Raw genomic sequence first — 22,127 nt, forward strand, 5'->3', positions numbered from 1 at the left:
TATTAGAGCTTAAGCGCTCGTAGGGTTTAGTCTTCTTCTTATTAGGGTTTCTTCAATTTGTTTTAGGGTTTTAAATCATGGGTTGTTGGATTTGAAGCCCTTGATGAATTTTCTGTTGTCTAGTTGAAGTTGTTGAAATTATTCTTCAATTCCTTTTTTGAATTTTTTTTCTGAAGGACTTGCTGATTTTTGTATTGCCTTGGCTCGGGTTTGTTGGATTTTTTTTTTTTTTTTTTTCTATTGAAGCAGATTTTGTGTTGCCTTGGATCGAGTTTGCTAGATTTTTTTTCTTCTGTTGAAGTAGATTTTTGTGTTGCCTTAGCTAGGGTTTGCGGGATTTTTTCTATTGAAGCAAATTTTTATGTTGCCTTGGTGATGCAGGACATGAAATTCAGATATGATGTGCAAGATTTCAGATTTAAGATCACATAGTTCATAAACAATTACACAAATTCCACATCCCACACAAAAGCCCAAATATTCAATTAAGGGGAATCTATGTGGGTCCAGGCCTACACACGTTATGGCTGGATCAATAAAAATTATGAACCAAACAATACTCAATGGGAAATAGAAATCATCCACACATGCATGACAATCAATCCCTAATCTAAGGAATTCATCAATTTCAAATTAAAGAACCGTAGTGTGAGAAAAGAGATAGAAATTGAGGATTTAGGGCAATCTAGAGTTAGGGTTTATAAAATTAGGGATGAAAAGAGGAAAACAAGAGAAAAAGTTGACCCAGAAATAGCTCCCGCGTGCAGACGGTGCCTCGGGGCTGACGCACGTGCGCAGATGGGCTGGCCGCACATGCGATGAAGGCCCGCCTTCCCAAATCAGCTTCTTGGCCCTGGTCGGCTAGGCTGGGGCTGCAAAACCTCCAAATTTCACGTCGATCCGGGCTGTGGTTTGGGCGTGGTGCTCAGCCCTCTTGCAGGGCCAGATTTTGAAAACTGGCTGTGGAGGGATGAACAACTGCAAAACGAATGGATTGGGCGCGAAGATGGTTGTGGGAAGGATGAAATAAGATGGAGGGGCGGATGGAGATAAATGTGGCTTCGCACCACGGTAGTTAACCCTTCGAAAAGGGAGGGCTTCGCACCTAATTTAATCTCAGCCCTTCGAAAAGAGAGGGCTTCACACCCACCTTAATTTTTCCACAACTTAGAAATTCAGAGAGCAGAAAAATCATGCAGAAATTTTTATTCAACTTCAATAAATCAAAAGAACTACAAGGGGTGCCTATTTATAGGGAAAATTCTACGCCCCTAAACTCGCACCATGTCCGCAACCTCTTACTTGGCGATGAAGTAAACTAAAATAAAAACCAAACAAAGAAATCCAAAGCATTTATGATGTTCTAAATAATAACAATAAGCAAAACCTAAAATATGAAATCAATCTGACTAGTGGGCCACGATTATGAGATCCCATGATCGGCTTTTCTTGATTATCGGGCCCACTCTTTTGAACCAAACTTCGTCTGCTAACTAGGGGGCCCTCCCTGGATGTCGTCATTGAGCCAGATCGACGGTGAGACCCTTCCTCTCCTTCCGTACGTGCGTAGGAGATGGCGCGCGTGCGCGTGTGCGCGTGATGTTCCCATCACTTGGCTTGGGTTTGTTGGATTTTTCTTGTTGAAGCTGATTTTTGAATCATTAGGGATAGGGTTTGCTGATTTTTTTAATGATATATTTTAGCATATTTTTGCCCTAATTTCTAGCAACTATGTTTTTGGACAACAATCGAGCTATTAATCTTATTTTTTAGCCTTTTTTTTTGCCACAAGACCCCCTTCCATGTGTGATTGGGTTTGGACATTCATTGGAATTTATTATTGCAATAGTTTGTTCTCTTTGTTATTGCTATTTATAGTATTATATTGGAATTGTTTGTTTGAGATTTTATATGACTTCGTCTGAGGGTGTAGACCTTGCCATTTCCAGAATGGAATGGTTAGTTGTTCATTCTGAGAACCTTGGCTGACAAATTACAACAGAAAAACTGAAGTCAAGTAAATACCTTCATTGGTCTAACGCAATTGAGAAGATTACTATATATATATATATATATATATATATATATATATATATATATATATATATATATATATATATATATAGTATAAAAGAACCACCCTCTACTGCTGAACCCTCATATGCTGAATGAAAATCAAACGATTCGTTGGTTATGTCTAGGATCTTATACTCTATGGAACTAGATGTTAGTGAAGGTCTTTTTTTGCTATTCACTACTTCTGATATGTGGTTGACTGCCTATGAATTGTATGTTGATCAAAATAATGTGGCCTGCATTTGGTTGACTGCCTATGAATTGTATGTTGATCAGATGAACCACATCACCTTTTTCACCGTCCCTTAGTAGTGTGTAGACTTTGCTATTGCGTGATGAGAAGTGTCGGACAATTATGGGTTCAACTGTGGTTGAAAAATCCGACTTAGTGACAGGATTCATAAACTTTGATCACATTGGTGTTGGTCGTGGACATGGTATATGAAAAGGTGGTTGTGATGGTGGTAGAGGCTGTGAACGTAGTACTGGCCATGGTTGTGGTGTGGATCGATTGTGTACTTATTGTGGTAGATATGGATACACTATTGACTATTGCTAGGTTCTTCTTAGTTGTCCTTAGGGTATAGCTACCAATTCTACTGCCTCGGATAGCAGGGACTGTCTGATAACTGTTGGGGAGGTGACACCTACACAACTTCACTTGTGGTTCCATTAGTTGGTGATGTGATTCATCTCTCAAAATCCGAATATGATACTTTGTTAAGGGATGCCACTCGGAATAAGGCCTACTCATCCACTTCCTTAGCCCAAACAGTTAACACATCCACTGCCTTTCATACTACTTATGCATCAAATCATTGGATTATTGATTCGGGGGCTATTGATCATATGAAAGGTATATCTAGTTCTTTCTCTTTGTTTACTCCTAAGTGAAATTTAGGTCATGTGAAATTAGCATATAGTACCCTAAACCTATTGGGGGTGAGGGCATTCATTGTATCTGTTTCTTCGTCTTTCTCCTTGTCATCTGTTGTATTGGTTCTTTATATTCCGTCTAATTTGCTATCAGCTAGTAAGGTTTCAAAGTACTTGAATTGTATTGTGACGTTATCTTGATCATTGTGTTTTTCATAATCAGAAAATGAAGAAGTTGCTTGCTGGTGTACATGAGGATGGTTTATATATTTTTTGTTTAAATACTTAAAGTTATATTAGTAAGTGTCTATTGTTAAGCAATGTTTAAAATATCGGTATTGCGTTATGTATCGCACCCTTGGGATATAAATACACATCGATTAGTGCGGCATATATTGTTTGTATCGGGTAATTTATCTCACTTTTTGGGAAACATGGGGAAAATGGTTGAAATTTTCAATGAAACTTCAGGGATTGGTAAAAAAGACCTTAATACATACTTTTAAATAATAACATCTAAAAAAAAGTGCACATAATAGGTTTCCTTTAGATAGGGTCCTAAGCTATGCGTTGTCTGATTGAACTAATGCAACTATATTCAAATTGAATGCATAAGATTTATAAATGTATCAAGATATGTATGAAAACACAACCAATTCATCCAAATGCAAAAGAAGTAGAAATTGAGTAGTATACCTATCAATGATGTGACCGGCTGTGGCCTAGACTCACATAGAGTTGCATGGTGGCTCGTAATCCTCGTTTCCATCTCGACGGGGCTGGGAATAGGACTGTTGCTCCAGAAATTGACAGTACTATGCCCAAGTCATAGTAGAATGGTGCCAGTTAAGATACTCCCTGGCATTACGCTGGTGTGCATCCTCTTCGAACTGAAACAATACGCCCATCTGTGGGTACTGCGTAATCATCACAGTCTGTGGCTGATATGGATTTGGTAAGGGTATAGATGGAGCTCCTAGGTATCCATACTGCTGGCCATATCCATACTGTTGCTCATATCTTTGCCCATATGCAGAAGTGAACTCCTGATCGTAGTCGAAAAACGATGTGCCGTAATTGCTAGAGTCGCTCGTCACATGTCCACTAGGTCCATATTCATACCCATACTGTGACACAAAACTCGAGCTACTTTCCAGTGTCTGTGATCCATATCCATGCTGTGGCTTGTAACTCGAGCTCCCCTCTCTCGTTCATGATCCAGATCCAGAGCCGCATCACTTCTCACAAACGCCTATCCTTCATGCATTTTGCTAGTAGCTTCTTAAAATCTGAAAGCTTTTGGTCTGCCTTTTCTTCTATAGCCTCTAACACTCATGTCTTATTTTAGATACGACAGGGCCATGGTTCTCTTGGACAAGAAGCATAGTCAGGGTTTGTGCGGCATGATCAAAATCCCCCACCCCGGTGAAAGGCCTAAGAGGCCTCTGAGATTGACTCTCACTCTTGCTGCCACCATCCCCGTCGCCATCATCACCATCATCGCTACTGTCATCAGAGTCACCATCACCCTCATCACTGTCATCACCATCACCGGCCCCACCCCTCGCATCACTCTCTGTCTTGGTCTCGGTGTTGGACAATGTCCCCCCGCCACGTCTCCCACGTGATAGCGACTGCCATGGGTTGCCCGTAGGACTCCTCATCAATGGATAAAATGCCTCATTAGGAGATCTCTGCTGCTCCACATGTGCGTCAACATCAATCCCTTATTCTACTACCTCCTCTGCAACACGCCGTTCTGGTCACACATCTGAAGTATCAAAGCCATCTGATCTAACCTAGGTAAACTGGGCCTCCTCGTCCAAAACACATGCTATCCGACCACCATCAGGTCCAGTGGGTCCTGTTGATGAGGACATCCGAGTACTTATGGCTAGACAATAATCACATGGGGCCCACGGGTCCCAAGTCGCATTCCTAGCCATTGTTGAAGACCCCACACTGGGTAGGATGCATATGGGTTGCTTGTTTAGAGCGTTTAGATCGTTGGATTGCATGGGCGCATCGATCGGCCCGTTGAATCGCGCACAATGGACCTTTGGACCACTCTTGATCGTGGCCCATCTTGATCGTGGAATTACCCCATTGGCCACAAATAGTTTAGATTTATTTGTTTGAGTGGCTTTGTCATTTATTTTATTATTTTTGGATTATTTTATGTTTTACTTGAGATAGGTTTTTTTTTTTTTTGGGTGTGTAGAAGTCTCTTTCTGAGACTATAAAAGGTTTGGACCCTCTTTAGGGTTTGGTTATTATGAACCATGAATGAAAAGAGTTTTCTCTCCTTTACTATGTGATTTAGCAATTCATCCTACGATAAGATTAATGGTGTGAAGCCATTTGGGGAGTGATTCCCCATAGTTATCCAATTGATTTCTCTCTCTCTCTCTCTCTCTCTCTCTCTCTCTCTCTCTCCCTCCCTCAAGATACTTCTCTTCTAATCTCTCTTTCATCATCATCATCATCATCTTTTTTTTTTTTTGTTTTTTAATTTTTTAATTTTTTTTAATTTTTTTAATTTTTTAAAATTTTTTATGATTCTAAACCAACCTAGACCTAACTTACACCCGACTGAACCCAAGCTCTAGCCGTGAACAGTGCTGCATGAACAATACCGCTTGAACAGTGTTCGTACGGATAAACCCAATCTGTGGCCCCCTTGCTTTGAATCTTCGACTTTCCTCTTTCCTTTTATCCCCTTTACAAAACTCGTAAACATAAATCCCAAACCCTAACCCTAAGATTCCCAAATCCCAAAATGCCCAATCTTTCCAAACCCTAATCCCTAAATCCAAACCTTAATCTGAATCCCCCTAGAATCCTATAACCCTAAACTTAATTTCCCTAATTTTTCCTAACCTATTAACCCCAAACCCTCAAATCTCTATCCTTGAAATCCTAAATCCTCGAATCCCTATTTCAAAACCGTAAATTCCTAGTTTGTTAATACTCTGAACTTATTCCCTACATTCCCTCACCCTTAAAATAGTCCTAAACATGCAAAACCCTTAGAATTCAAGCGATTCCATGAGTTTTCAGATTTAATACCTATGTTAAGTGGAAGTCCTATCTTCTCCATGATCCTAATTACTTGATACTTTATAAGAATCACATTGCGAGACTGTTAGGAGTTTTGAACCTTAACATGGTACAAATATAAGTTTCTTTAACTTGTGGTAGTTTAGCGTTATTTTGTCTTTTGATTGCTCTAATTAATCTGCAATCCAGTTTCAATACATCTTATTAGGTTAGATCATCCTGTCCTGCATCACTTGCGCTTTTCTTCTTCATTCGGTTCGGAGCAGCATCTCTCGTAGCTTCATATTGCAGTTGCAATACATTAGCTTCTGAAGCCTATTGTACCCCAGTATGTTGTGCTTACTTGTGTGGATGAGGGAGAATGTGCTCCATTTTCTTTCACAAGGTGAGGAGGAGACCGTTTGCATGAGCACATGGACAACCGGCCGTTATAAAACCTCTTAGTCAATCCCATACATGGCCCACCATTCGCCTGCGAATTTTAAAGTTATTTCATTACTTTCAGATTTGATAAAATAATATGAAACTAACTTTAAATGTAACATCTCACATGCCATCATGGTGGTCCTCAACCTCACCGCGGTTTGGTACCCGAACATTCCAATCGTGTCACGGAATCTAACAATGATTGCATATAACAAGGGTATGGAATGGTTGAGGTGTGAAAGGGAGAATGTAGAAAAAAAATCATATTAGTACTTACCAGTCTGATGTAGTGGGTGAGAAAGTGTCATTTCCCAACGGTTGTTTATTATTGCATGCACCCACTTATATGCGTTGAGAGCTTTAGCTTTGATGGCCTTTTTCATCAGGTTTATAGACGCATACAACGACCCTATTGATGGATTTGTCTCATTATCCATCATCCTCCACACCACATAAATGGGCTCCAGAATACCCACTACACGCAAACGCTCCTAGAATGCGTTGTTTAACACAAGCTCTTCGAATCTTCAGTTTACTCTCTTCCCCCTCCTATTCCAATCTGCATAGTCTTGAGAGGTGAAAAGCTCCCGTAGTCCCCGCTTGTGTTTGAGGAGGCTATTTAAGGCGATATAATTTGTGGCGAACCGTGTTGCCCCGGGGCGCTCTATATCCCCCCCACTCCTTTTGCGCATCGCGGCTAATAATCATGTATGATTGTATATGAAGGTCGTGATGAGCCGTGCGTCAGTAATAACGACCTTCACTGACGGCCTGTCCCCGTTCACCTTTAGCATGAGATTGATGCAATGGGCTGTGTAGGGAGTCTAGTACATATGATATCTGTTCATTATATCCTTTCCCACCTTGACAAATGCACTCCCATTGTTTGTAACAAACTGCACAGTCTTCTTCCTCTCAACAATTTTCATGACATTGTTCATTACTTTGTAAATGTAGTCCGTGTTTTTAATCTTATTACTCACATTTACGAAATTTAGGAACATCGCCCGTCCATTGCAATAGACCATAAAATTTATAATTGGCCTCATCGGTTCGGTCCAACCACCACACATGATGGTGCAGTCGTACATCTCTTATGATTGCTTATGTGAGTCTACATGTCATCATTGCCGCATATTCATCATCCAGATACTACCTCATGATCTCAAAGGGCACGAGCAACTGCACACCTTCACCCTGATGCTACACTTCACTTATCATATTCTTGGAGTGCACGCTCACTGCAACATTTGCAGGGATTTGATCGTATATAAAAAACTTCGCTATAAACTTCCGAACCTTTTTCCACACATCCCATCCACCAAACATGCCCTTAAATTTCTTTTGTGTCCCTCCTGCCTTTTTGTACGTCCTCGGATCTGAAGGTAGATCCAACACCTGCATGCTACTGCTCCTCCCCATACCCCATAATCCTTCCTGCCTACTACTGCCCCCTCTTAGAATTCCCCTGCTCCATTCCCGCCACTATGCTCATGGGTAAACCCCTCATATTTAGGCCTACTCACATCCCATTTCCTGTCCTGATCCTTATCTCACTCATTCCGTAGGGATTTCTGAACTGCGCGTCTATATTTAAGATCATCATCGTCATTGATATTCACTACATTCTTGTCACCTACATATGGGGGCCGCCCCAACTCCTCCCTAATTTCCTTATACCATGTATGTCGTTCATCTCATATCTTCATAATTTTTTCTTTAGTACAACTCTTAGCTCTGCTTGCATATCCTGTGGGCACTTGGGGTAGTCCATTACATTGTGATACCCTCTTGTTAAATGCTCCTTTAAGCGGGTTACTCTCTTACTCTTTGACACATGGCTGCATAAATTGCATATACTCTCGAATCGATTATTGGGAGTGGGTTGGCCATATTTCCATGCTATATTAGGCTATTCCTCCTGACATATTTTACCTGCAAAAGAACATTCTTTTAACAAAGGCAAGATAATACATCAAAAATAAATTTTGAAAAAAATTAAAAATTTAATATATATTTTTTATTTTCTAAATAAAAATATTTTTTATTCCAAAAATTGACAAAAACCCATTAAAAATGTCTAATCAGCCCTTATACATGTTTGGTATCATGTTGAGAGTGCAACATTGCAAGCAATTTGGGGAAAATTAGAGAAATTTCAAAATTTCCACAATTTTCCCCAATTGGCCCACCTACACTCGAATTTCAAAATTAGAGTGTATGTGATGATTTCATCAGACACTCGTAAATACTTGGAAATTAGTTTCAATTCACAGCTGGTTGAAGGTAATTTTTTAAAAAAAAATTATTATAAATAATTTAATAATTTATATATATATATATATATATATATATATATATATATATATATATATATATATATATATATATATATTGAAATTTGAAAAAAAGTTCACAACTAAGTAGACCAGGCCTCTTACATGCTTGATTTCTTGTTTGGAGTGCAACTTCGTAACCAATTTGGGCAAAATTGGGAAAATTTTGAAATTTCCCCAATTTCCCCTAGATCAACCAACTTACACTCAAATCTCCAAATTGAAGCTAGAAATCCTTGATTTCAATGCAAACCATGAAGAATTAAGGATTTCTTTTCATTTTACACTCATTTTACGTGATTTAAATCAAAATAAATGATCGAAATGGAAAATATCCCACCGATTGAGCAACAACCCCAAATCTGAGATGTTGATTCCAACTTCAAATTCTAGTTTTTCCTCCCATAATCTTGTGCAAGATGGACCGAAATCCACCTAAGACTAACTTAGAAGAAAGAAATTCAAAGTAAAATGGTTTTTTTTTTTTGGGCTTTCCGGAGTTTTTTTTATTTTATTTTTATTTTTTATTTTTTATTTCAAAGAGGGGAAGAAAGTTCCTGAACGATATTGTCGATATCTGGTATAAAAGCAATAGGAAAACTCACGATATGTTCGATATATCGCTGATAAATTGATATATCGTTGATATATTGCACGATATTAAGGAATTTTATAAATTTTTTATTACTCTTGGGTGGTTTTGTATCGCTGACAATGTTTTAAATATCTACGATATCAGCCGATATATCCCACGATATATCTTGTATCCCACCTGTGCGATAGAAAACACATAGGTAGTGCTGATATATCTCGATCCAGTGAGCATTTTCAATTTCCGATCCTTTTTTTTTTGTTGAAATTATGTTAAATCAGTGTCAAATGGTTACAAATTCATTGGTTCTTCATGTTTTGCATGAAGAGTCAAGGAGTTGGAGCTTTGATTTTGATATCCATTGGTTCTTCACGTTCTCCGTGTTTTTTTTTTTTTTTGAAATTTTACTTCAACCAGTTGTCAATTGAGACCAGTTTTGAAGTATTTGATGAATTCGAAATTTAAAATTTTCCCAATTTATCCCAAATTGCTTGCAATGTTGCACTCCAAACATGAAATCAAGCATGTATGAGGGCTAATCCACTGATTTGTTAAGTCCTTGTCAGCTTTCAAAAAACAAAATATTTATAATTAAAAATTAGTAAAAAATATTAAAATATTATTTTCTTTTGAAATTTTCCTTCAACCAATTGTCAATTGAGAATAATTTTGAAGTATGTAGGAGTGTTTAATGAAATGATCATCACATACATTTTAGATGTTATACATTCAATTTGAATATAGTTGCATTAGTTCAGTCAAACAGCGCATGACTTAGGACCCTGTACAAAGGAAACATATAATGTGCACTTCTTTTTTGAGATGTTATGATTTAAAAGTATGGATTAAGGATTTTTTAACAATCCTTGAACTTTCATTGAAAAATGCAACCATTTCCCCAATGTTTCCCCATGTTTCCCAAAGAGTGCGATAAATTACTTGTTACAAACGATATATCCCGCGTGATAACTGATATGTGTCTGTATCCCAAGGGTGTGATACATAACGCGATACCGGTCGTGATATTGATAATATCTGCCGATATTATCGATATTTCGAATGCTGGTGTTAAGAAAGAAGGCCTTGACATCTGGCATTGCAGGTTTAGTCATCCCTTGAGTCCACTCTTACAGTCTTTTTTACCTACGTCAGTCGAGTCTAATGATGGCAAAAACTTAAAGGTGAGGCTTGTGTCTTAGCTGAAAACCATAATTTTGTGTATTCTCCTGTGGAGAAACGATCTAGTAGAGTTTTTCCTTTGGTTCATTCAGATGTGTAGGGTCTAATTCCTATTATTTCTAATGGATTTAAATACTCTCTTGTTTATTGGTGATGCATCTCATATGACGTGGATTTATTTGATGAAAACTAAAGATGGTGTTGGCTCTATTTTTAAAATGTTTCATAGTTGGGTCAAAATTCAATTTAATGTGGATATTGGAACTCTTCGTACAGATAATGCAAAAGAGTATATTTTCTATATTATGTTGTCTTTTCTTCAAGATCATGATATTAAATCTCAGATTTTGTGTGTATATACCCCGTTGCAATATGGAATTGCCGAAAGGAAAAATAGACATATTTTAGAAGTCACTTTTGCTATCGTCGTTGGTTTGTTCCTAAACTTTTTTTTTTTTGGTTAGAGGATGGTCTCACAACCTGTTATTTGATTAATCATTCTCCTACCAAGGTTCTTACTTGAGAGTCACATGTCTAATATTTTTCGGCCTTCTATCTAATCCTTGAAATTCTCTTGCGGGTTTTTGGATGGGTGTGTTATGTCTATAAGACTGATCCTCTTAGAAATAAATTGTCAAATCGAGTTATCAAATGCATTTTCTTGGGATATTTGTCTTCACAAAAGGAGTATAAACGTTTTGATCCAAGTACTAAAAAGTGTTGTGTTTCTATGGATGTAAAATTTGTTGAAGACGCTCTATGTTTTCTAGTGGAAAGGGGGAGCACTATTCTATGGTTCTTCCTATCCCTGTCCTTTAGTCTGATGAAATATTGTTTGTTCCTTCCAAACCCGATAATGCTAGAAATAAGATTGCTATTGATTCTACTAAGTCCAACGTGAAGGTATATGAATGAAGAAATGTTCGTAAATCTATTCTTTCTCAGGGCACCATGAAGTATGCTCCTTTGGCTACAGGTACTGATGGTGCTTCTACTCGTTTACCTATGTTTGTTGATCCATATTTAGATGACTTTTCCATGGACCTACCTATTGCTGTTTGAAAAACAAAAAGACAATGCACCTCTCATCCCATTCAATGCATTTGTTTCCCATCATTCTTTAACTTCTTAACATAGGCCATTTGTTTATGCTCTTGAGTACTCTTCCTCCACCATTTCTAAAAATCTTAATAGGCTCTTATTTCTCCTCTGTGGAGACAATCTATGGAGGAGAAGGTGGTAGTAGCTCTTGAAAAGAATCATACATGGGAGATGATTGTATTACCGATTGGGAAGAATCCCGTGGGTTGTTGGGTGTATGCACTCAAGTACAATCTTGATGGAAGTATTACTCCCCATAAAGCTTGCCTTATAGCTAAAGGCTTTACCCATACTTTTGGTGAGAATTATTTTGAGACTTTTGCTCATGTTGCTAAGATGAACTCTGTTTGAGTGATTATTTCTCTTGTTACCAATTTTCATTGGCCCCTACATTAATTAGATGTTAAAAATGCCTTTTTGAGGAGTGATTTGATTGAGAAGATCTATATGTGTACTTCTAGATTTACCCAAAAGAGGGAGGAGTGAAAAGTATGTTGTCTGAAGAAGGCGATATATGGTTTGAAGCAAGCTCAATGCTCCTCGAGCTTGGTTTGATAAGTTTAGCGGGGCTTGATTCGTATTGGATTTTCTCGTATTCATTATGTGTTTGTTAAGAGGCATGTGAAGGGGAACATTATTGTGAGTGTTTGTGGATAATATTCTTATTACAGGTGATGGTGCTAACGAGATTTTTGAGGTGAAATTATATCCAAGTAGGGTGTTCGATGTCAAAGACTTGGGACCGCTAAACTATTTCATTGAAATTGAAGTCTCTCGTTCCAAAAAGGGCATAGTTTTGGCTTAATGAAACTATGCCATTGATTTGTTGACGTTAACTGGTAATCTTGGTGTCAAACCTATTGATTTTCCTTTAAAAGTCAATAACAAGCTTAGAGTAAATGATGAGGAACTTCTTGATGATCCTCGCATGTAATAGTGCTTGGTTGGGAGATTGTATTTGACAATTGCTCGTCTATATTCATCTTATGTTATGAGTTTGGTTAGTCTAGTTCATACATGCTCCCCATTCTAGCCACCTTGAGCAGTTCATCACATCTTACGTTATATCAAATTGTCTCCTGGACATGGCCTCCTATTTAGTTGTCATGAGAGCTTGATATTGAAGGATACTCTAATGTAGATTTGGCAGGTTCTCCAGATGATCGTTGCTCTACGTTAGGCTACCATATTTTTTTCCTGTGGCAATTTAGTCATCTAGAAGACTAAGAAGCAGACAATCGTGGCTCGATTCAGTGCTGAGGCCGAGAAACGTGCTATGACGAATACAATGTGGAATTATGTGGTTGAAAAGCTTTGTTTATGAGTTGAGATTTCTTGTGAAGACACTTGTGCCTATGTATTGTGACAATCAAATTGCTATTTGCATAGCTTCTAATTCGGTTTGTTCATGAGCATGCAAAACATATTAAAATTGATTGTCACTTTGTTTGTAAGAAGGTTGCTATAGGCATTGTTTCCACTCCATTTATTCCGTTCTCCGAGTAGTTGGCGGATATCTTCACAAAGGCCCTTACAGTGGAAGCTGGACATGATTGATATCTACGCATCATCTTGAGGGAGAGTGTGGGTGTATGTGTGTGTGGGCCTATGACTAAGCCCATAGGTATATACACCTAGGTCTTATATGTTATGGATCTGACCTTAAATTTCAGCCTTCTATCTTTGTTTCATGCTTTCCTTATTTGCCCCTTAGCCTTCCTTTAGTTTTTCCTTAATATAAGGGTATATATGTAATTTTACCTTTTCTTCTATTATTATGAATAAGAGAGGAGTGGAAATCCCAACCCCATATGCTCTCTCTCTCTCAAATTCTCCCCTTAACATGAAGAATACTTAAAAAGATTTTAAGAAAGATGGCAACACTAAAAGAATTCTGTTCTTTGCTTGCTAGTGTGTAAAAGTGTGTTTGCTTGTTTCTTTAGACAAACAGTTGTTCCAAGCTAAGTTGACCTGTGAGTTCATTTGTTCTTTCTTAGTCAGGATACTCATACAACTTAGGGAATTGGCTAAGGTCATTGGGACTTGGATGACTTGATCTGAATCTAGTACATTCCCCCATCGCCCATGAATTAGCTGAATTGCTTGTGACTTGGCTGATTTTCACAACCAACTTGGTTTTGTAAAAACCGATGTTGGATCTTTTATTTTAATTCTTCCATTTATCTTTCATAGAGGGATTTTACATTTTGTGCCTGCTGCAACAAAGTTGTGAAACAAAACAAGTTAGTTACTCATGCCGATTTTCGTTTTTTGTGACTCATTTGTGGGGAAAGAAGACGAGGAAATGTAGAGAAAATAGAAAAGAGATTAAAGAGAATGGGAGAAAGCTTGACATCTCTTGCCTAATTCATATTCTTAACATTGATTATGATAAAACCTTAGCCTTATCACTTATGGTAAGAGGAAAAGAGGTTAGGTACACTGACACATTCTGTTACGTTCCCTCTCATGCTGGTGCTTAAATATTGTACATGCCGGCTTGCACAATGAATCATGTTGACAATTCCGACTGGAAGCTTTAGTACAGATATCAGCCAACTGATTATCCGAGCAAAGAAATGGACTATCAGCATCTTCGAGGCAACTTTCTCATTAACAAAATGGCAATCCACTTCGATATGCTTCATTTGCTCATGGAAAACAGGTTTGTTTGCTATACGGATGGCAACTTGATTATCATAATGAAGTGGAATAGGAATGGAGATGCTAAATCCCATTTCCTGTAATAGACATCAAAGCCAAATGATACACATGGCACATTTGCAATTGCATGATATTCTGCTTCTGTAGAGGAACATGCAAAAGCGTCTGCTTCATTTACTCATAGAAAACTGGTTTGTTTGCTATATGGATGGTAACTTGATTATCATAATGAAGTGGAATAGGAATGGAGATACTAAATCCCAATTCCTGTAATAGACATCAAAGCCAAATGATACACATGGCGCATTTGCAATTGCATGATATTCTGCTTCTGTAGAGGAACATGGAAAAGCGCTCTGCTTCTTACTCTTCTAGGCTACCAGGTTTCCTCTCACAAAAGTACAGTAATTATGTTAACCTTTTGTTATTAGCTGAAATGGCCTGTCACAATAGTTGCTTATGTTCAGATGACTATGACAAGAACATAACAATCCCTTTACTAGAACATATTTAAGATATTGAAGAATATGACAAAAAACATCTAGATAAGGATTACATGGAGCCAGCGTTCGAAATATCTCCGATATTATCGAAATATCTCCGATATTATCTTTATCTCCAGCTCAGCGATACCGATAACACTTGTAGCGATACCGATAACGCTGGTGGTATAAGAAATTCCAGGTATTAGCAATGTATCGCTAAGTATTGTCAACGTATCAATATCGCTAACGTAATCGCCAATATTTTCAACTATGTAAATTCTAGGTGTTGCTTGCATTGCCAATGCATCAATATTGCCAATATTTTCGACTATGTAAATTCTAGGTAGTGCTTGTATCATATGTGTATCGACGATATTTCAATAGTAAATTTTTGTTTCAAATTTTTTTTCATGGGCACATGGTTGTATGCAACGTTCAATTTGTCATTGATAATATTGATAATATCTCGATATCGCAATATGCGCGATATTGAGACTACAATCTTTCATTTCCTTTCCAATTGTTGATGATTTCTTGGTGAAATATCATGTGTTGTTGATATTTTGCAATATCGATGGATGTTTGGATAGAAGGTTGGATGGTTAAATTTGCCAAATGGGATGGTTAGACTGATTTCTTACAGCAACACATGCTTTTAAGGCCCCATTAGATGGAAACTTGTTATGTTTTCATTCTTTTTACAATTTGTTAATTTCTAAATATGTAAATATGTCCATTTTAACATCTCCTGAAGTTTCGCTGAAAATTCCACCGTTTTTCCCATGTTTTCCCGCATTTCCGGTTATCAGCGATATTGAAATTGTTTTTGTATCCTTGGCCAACGAGACTTGTAGCAATACCGATATTTCGAACATTGCATGGAGCATGCATAAAGTAGCTCACCATAGCCAATTGCATAAGCAATATTTGGATGGGTAATTCTCAAGTGTAGCTGGCTTACGAGTCGCTGATAAATGGTAGCATAAACCTTCAATTATGGTCCCAGATGATACATCCTATTGCTTTTGCCAAGCAAAAACCTTTTATTTCTTCTCAATTGGCTGAGACTCTTCGTGAGTCCAGAGAAACAATCAACTATTATAGGAAGAGGAACCATTTCATCCAATGGGTGGTGAGGAGTAACATTATCTTGTGATGAGAAGTACGTCACATTTTCGAAGAAGGTCACATCCTTGAAAACATATCATTTTCTCGTATAGGGCAAGAGCATTTGTAACCATTTTAAGAATTAGTAGCCCAAAACACACATTTTGTAAACTGAGGTCCCAACTTGTTCCTAGAAGGTCCTAGCATGTGTGGAAAACACAGAGACCCAAACACCTTTGGAGAGAGGGAGAGAGCGAGCTAAGGAAATCCAGTTTCAAAAGTTTTAGTGGGCACATACCATCGAGAATTGGAGTTGGCATCCTATTAATCATATAGGAAAGCAATAAGAACTGCTTCATCCCAATAAATTTTAGGTACCTACATAACATACCAATCATGATGGATCTTATAATATCTAAAAAATGGTGATTTTTCTGTCTAACTACCCATTCCATTGGGTTGTATATGGATATGATATTTGCATCATGTTGAGTTTGCACCATCTTATGAAACATTTTGACAGTCTGAAATTTTGACATCTCTGTATAGATAGTCATAGCCATCATTTCTTCTTCTTTGTTCAAATATGGATTTTTGAAAAGTTTTTGGTACTAGTCTTGTAGTTCCAGACCAAGAGAATTGGAGTAGAGAAATCTGGAATTGATGTGACTAGGTGTTTCCAATTACATCAATTTGGTACTAGAGAAAGTTATGGTCTTGGGGCTTGCTGCCTATCTCTCTCTTTTCTTCCTTCTCCTGTTTTCTTTAAACCTATCTACCTATTCTAACCTTTCCCTTTAACCCTAATCTCTGCCACAGCCTTTAAACCCCAATCGAACACTACTTATTGCCCTATAGATACAAACTCATTGCTCATACACCTCAATACTTTTAACCCCTACCTTTCGCAATCCTTTAAACCCAAATATGCTGATTTTGCAGGTACTGCTATTTCTGCAAGTTTGCAATCCTTGCTTAAATCTGTTACTGACAGCCACTCTGCAATTTCTCTAACTCTGCTGTCTGTATTCTGTGGCATTCTGCTGATTTATCAAAACTGCTGTCTGCAGATTTTTCTGCATGGTTCCAACCTTTAAATAGTTACTCTCTTTCGAATTCGTTCCTAAACCCTTTCACCCATTAACCAATATACCAACTAAACACTCTTATACTAACTTCACATTTGTATAGAGGCTAAACTCCTACTCGTCAATCCCTGTACACCTTTCTTCCCTAACCGACGACCTTTATACCTAGTGCCTAGTGCAGACGTATCCAACCTACATACTCAGCCCTAGCTGTAGCCTATTTTCAAGTCTATGCCTTAAATTTGATTCCCTTTTAATTCCCGCACCGCTTGTGCATGCGTGCCGAAAAAGAAAACAAAAAAAGAAAAAGAAAAAGCAAAAAAGAAAGATAAAGAAAAAAAGGTAACTCCTTGACAATCCTTAATAATGGGTGCAACTTGAGTTGAGGTCGGGTAGGGCTCGGGCTAGAATTCCCAGGTCAGGTTGAGGCCTCGGGCAGCCTGATCCAACCCGAACCTAACCTTATATTTCATGAAGAAGTTTGATCCTCCTATAGAGTAGACTGGATGTGAACTTCAACTACTTCTAAATTTTCGACAGTGGGATCCTGTCTGACGGCGGAGATGGAACCGGTGAGAGAAGCACTACAGGCTTTACTGGTTGAAAAGGTACTCAACTGGCCCTACGCCACATGGTGAATGGCCTTGCATCAAGGTCGAGGATCTAATCTCCTGGGATGTTGCCTCGTGCCATCCTCTTTTTCCCAAGGAAGTGGCTTTACACCACCGATCCAGTGGTTTTGTGCCATCCGTCCTGTTTTGACTAGAAGAATGGTTTTGTGCCATCCTCTCTGTGGTTTCTAGAATGCCTTAGGGCAATGCTGGCACTGTTAGTTTTATCCAACTGACATATGAGACCCATGGTAATGTCAATCTCCTAAGTCCCAACCACAATAGTGTACCACAAGGCTACATGACTATTTGAAGCCAATGCCTCTTTGAATACATGACACATGGCCCATGCTAGTATTTTGACGCCTAGTTGGCTATACAAGATGTCTAAACTCCAGAGGCTATCAAGATTCTTGAAGCACCAGAAGGCTCCAACTAGTCGATGATTTGGACCCTTTTAACATCTATAGGCTAGCTTCCTTGGTCTTTACTTTTCTATCAAGGTTTGTAATTAAGGGCTTGTGGTATGTCACGGCTCCCATAATTAATGGAAGCCTTTCAAAAGGCTTTTTTGAGTGCAAATGTTGTCTAACTTACTATTCTAATCAAACAATGACAAAAGAAAGGAAGTTTTGTAAACACAGTGAAAACAATATGTTCATTGGGAGTGTAGCTGATATGAGGAGGTTGACGTGGATGAGTGGCAAGACTAGGAAGATAGAATTAGAAATGAATGCATTCGAGGGAACTTAGTTGTACCAATAGGTAGTAGGATGAGGGAAATAGACTTGGATGGTTTGGTCATGTGCAACAGAGGTCAAGAACTGCATTGGTTAGGAGTGAGTTGGTACAAGTTGCAGGCTCTAAAGGAGCAAGGGGAAGTCCCAAAAGGATGTGGATGGAGGTAGTAAGTAAAGAGTTGATGACCTATGGTCTACTTGAAGGTCTGGCCCATGATAGAGTGGAATGGCAGAACATGATCCATATAGCCGACCCCCGTTAGATGGGACAAGTCTTAGATGATGATGAATGAAACTAATATGTGACTATGGATTACTGATAAATGAACAACCGAGCTAAGGTTTCTAATTTTTAGTTTATACCTTTGTTTGCTTCATACTTTCAACTATATTTCCACCTCATTTCCTAGATATTATGTCGTTTATTTTATATCTTTTTAATTCTTCTTAAATAGTTGTACACATTGATCCTAAAATATTTTGTAGAATATTTTCTGGCCGTTCGTTGTAGATGATTCAGTATGCTTAGGATATAGAACATGCATTTTTGGAAGTAGAAGTGATATTTTTCTTATTGTGCTTTACAGGAGGAAGAAAGCTAGACCCACCACCCCTGAACAAGAGCCGATGGTTTCTATTCAATGTCTAGAGAAGGATGTCGAGACACAGCAAAACAGAAGTGAACATCACAAGGGAGGCCTTTCCCGGAGAAGAGTTCACAAGAAAGATAGGTTATCTAATGTAAATGGCCAAGTGAATGCAACAATTGCCCCTGTAATCAATGATAGTGCTGAGAATGTTGATGATTCCAAATCTACTGATGAGGGGTAGGTCCAATGCCATGTGATGATCTTGCAGTGTGTGCCAGATAGGTTTTGCTCTATTTTTAGCTGCCAATTAAGTTTTCTACTTCTGGACAATTTAAAGATGCTGTGACAATGTGCATAAAAATGGTTTTGTTATTTCCAACTTCTGTAGTTTTCATTCATTGTTATGGCTAACTGCATGCATCTGGATTTTGTACTATAAGAATTATTCTATTTCTCTGTCATATTTCTATTTACTCACTGGAAAATATACAAGGTAACTGTTAGTGTTGGCTATGTTATCTGTTAACATGATTAAGATTATTTAGATTTCGGGGCAATCCATGAGGTTATTCCTTGAAGAGTTTTCAAGTTGAACATGGAAAAGTGCAATTAGAATGTTCCATCTAATCCTACTTCTGTGCTTGAATAATGTTCTTGATTGATGCCACAGAAAATCCTACATAGACTGTCAAAAGGCATTTTAAACATGGTGCGCAGTCAACCAGTACCATAAAATATGCAAAAATGTTTTGGTTGCAAGATCCATCCATAAAGCTTCTCAAGCCAAAAAGATTAAAGTGAATGCTGCTTTTGGAAATTCAACTTTTCTTCAACTTATTTGAGGCATGGTTTAAAAATATGCCTCCCACTAGTTTGTTTATTATTTCATGGAGGACATGTGCACGTTTGCTGACTTACATCCTGTTGGGGTTTCTCTCTTCCAATGTATTGTGGTGGTGGCAAACATATAGATTTCAGGAGAGTAGAACATATGTTCTGTTTCAGCTGTTTGGGCTTCAACAAGTACTTGGGGATGTTTGAATTCAAGGGCACGGTGTAAAATTTTGTGGCCGTTTGGAATGTGGGCATTCGGATTCGAGGGAATACCAATTTCCACTTGAAGTGTAATTCTTGCATTTGGGGGTTGATGGACATTGTTCCTGGATATTCAAATGCCTGATGGACATCCCAATTTCCACTTGAAGTGTAATTCTTGCGTTTGGGGGTTGATGGACATTGTTCTTGGATATTCAAATGCCTGATGGACATCTCAATACCCTCAAAATGGGAATCGTTATATCCAAAAAAAATAAAAAAAAGAGTAGGATTTTTGTACTTCCACTAGCAATTATCCTCTCTTAAGAGGGATGGGCAATCAACGGTGGTACCCACAGGATATATGGTCTAAATCAAAGATGACGTTTGTAGTATGGTTAATGTGGACCATCCATTTCTTAGCCATTGGTTGGACACTAGAGTTACCCAACCAAATTGATTTTGAGAAGTATGGACAATCAATGGTGGGGCCCAAATGATGGAGATTCTAGATCAATGATATGAACATTTGTAGGATTCCTAACATGGGCTATCCATTTGCCTAGGCATTGATTGGATGGTTCGGTGGATCCATTGTTTGAAGTATCCTCGATGTTATCCGTATCTCTAGCTCAATGATATCGATAACACAGATAGCTATACTGATAACACCAGTAGTATCAACAATTCAAGGCATTGGTGATATATCACTAAGTATTGTCAATGCATTGATATCACTGATTTATTGCTAATATTTTTGACTGTGTAAATTCTAGGTGTCACTTGTGTTGCCAACAATTCAGGTGTCGCTTATATCGCCAGTGTATTGGTGATATTTCGATATTGTCGTCAATGTATTGATATCGCAAAAAAATGTTAATTAAAAAAATTTCCATTTCAATTTTTATTTATTTATTTAATTTTTTTTATGGGCGCATGGTTGTATGTAACGTCTAATTTGTCGATGATAATATCTACAACATCGTGATATTATCGTTATTGCAACATGGGTGATATTGATACCAATGTTTTAAATATTGACGATATCAGCCGATATATCTTGTATCCCACCCGTGTGATATGAAATGCACAGGTAGTGCCGATATATCCCACATGTTTGATCCGATGACCATTTTCAATTTTTGATCCCTTTTTTCTGTTGAAATTATGTTAAATTAGCGTCAAATGGTTATAAATCCATTGGTTCTTCATGGTTTGCATGAAAAATCATGGAGTTGGAGCTTTGATTTCGATATTCATTGGTTCTTCATGTTCTCAATGTTTTATTTTTATTTTTTTTGAAAATTTTCTTTAACTAGCTATCAATTGAGACTAATTTCGAAGTATTTAGGAGTATTTGATGAAATGATAATCACATACACTATAATTTTGAAATTTGAGTGTAGGTGGTATGATTTGGAGAAAATTGGGGAACATTTGAAAATTTCCCAAATTGCTTGCGATGTTGCACTCCAAACATGAAATCAAGCATGTATGAGGGCTGATCTACTGATTTGTTAAGTCCTTGTCAATTTTTAGAAAATAAAAATTATTAACATATTCTTTTTTTCGAAATTTCCCATCAACTAGCTATCATCTGAGACTAATTTTGAAGTATTTAGGAGTGATGAGATGATCATCACATACAGTCTAAATATTATGCATTTAGTTTGAATATAGTTGCATTAGTTCAGTCAGACAATGCATACCTTAGGACCCCATATAAAGGAAACCTATTATGTGCACTTCCTTTTTGAGATGTTATGATTTAAAAGTGTGTATTAAGGTCTTTTTTATTTATATTTTTTTAACAATCCTTGAAGTTTCATTGAAAAATTCAACAATTTCCCCAATGTTTCCCTGTGTTTCCCAAAAAGTGCCATAAATTATCGATACAAATGATATATCTCGTGCGATAACCGATATGTATCTGTATCCCAAGGATGCGATACGTTACGCAATAGCAATATTTCGAACATTGATTGAGACCACAATCTTTCATTTTCTTTCCAGTTGTCGACAATTTCTCAGCAAAATATCGTGTTTCATCAATATTCTAAAATATTGATGGATGTTTGGATGGATAGATTGGATGGTTGGATGGATATATGGGATGTTTGGACTGATTTCTTACGACAACACATGCTTTTAGGCCCCCATT

The 22,127-nt window shown here is 37.7% G+C and overlaps 1 protein-coding gene across 1 annotated transcript in view; it reads left to right on the plus strand.

The window, feature by feature from the left end:
• Positions 1–22,127, plus strand: part of LOC131238871 (coilin) — a 97,580-nt gene that overhangs the window by 25,030 nt on the left and 50,423 nt on the right. The window contains exon 4 of the mRNA XM_058236462.1: positions 18,929–19,168. Coding sequence (XP_058092445.1) covers positions 18,929–19,168 — 240 coding nt within the window. The remainder of the gene's footprint in view (positions 1–18,928; positions 19,169–22,127) is intronic.

Source organism: Magnolia sinica, chromosome 3, assembly GCF_029962835.1.
Source record: "Magnolia sinica isolate HGM2019 chromosome 3, MsV1, whole genome shotgun sequence".
Taxonomy (NCBI): Eukaryota; Viridiplantae; Streptophyta; class Magnoliopsida; order Magnoliales; family Magnoliaceae; genus Magnolia; species Magnolia sinica.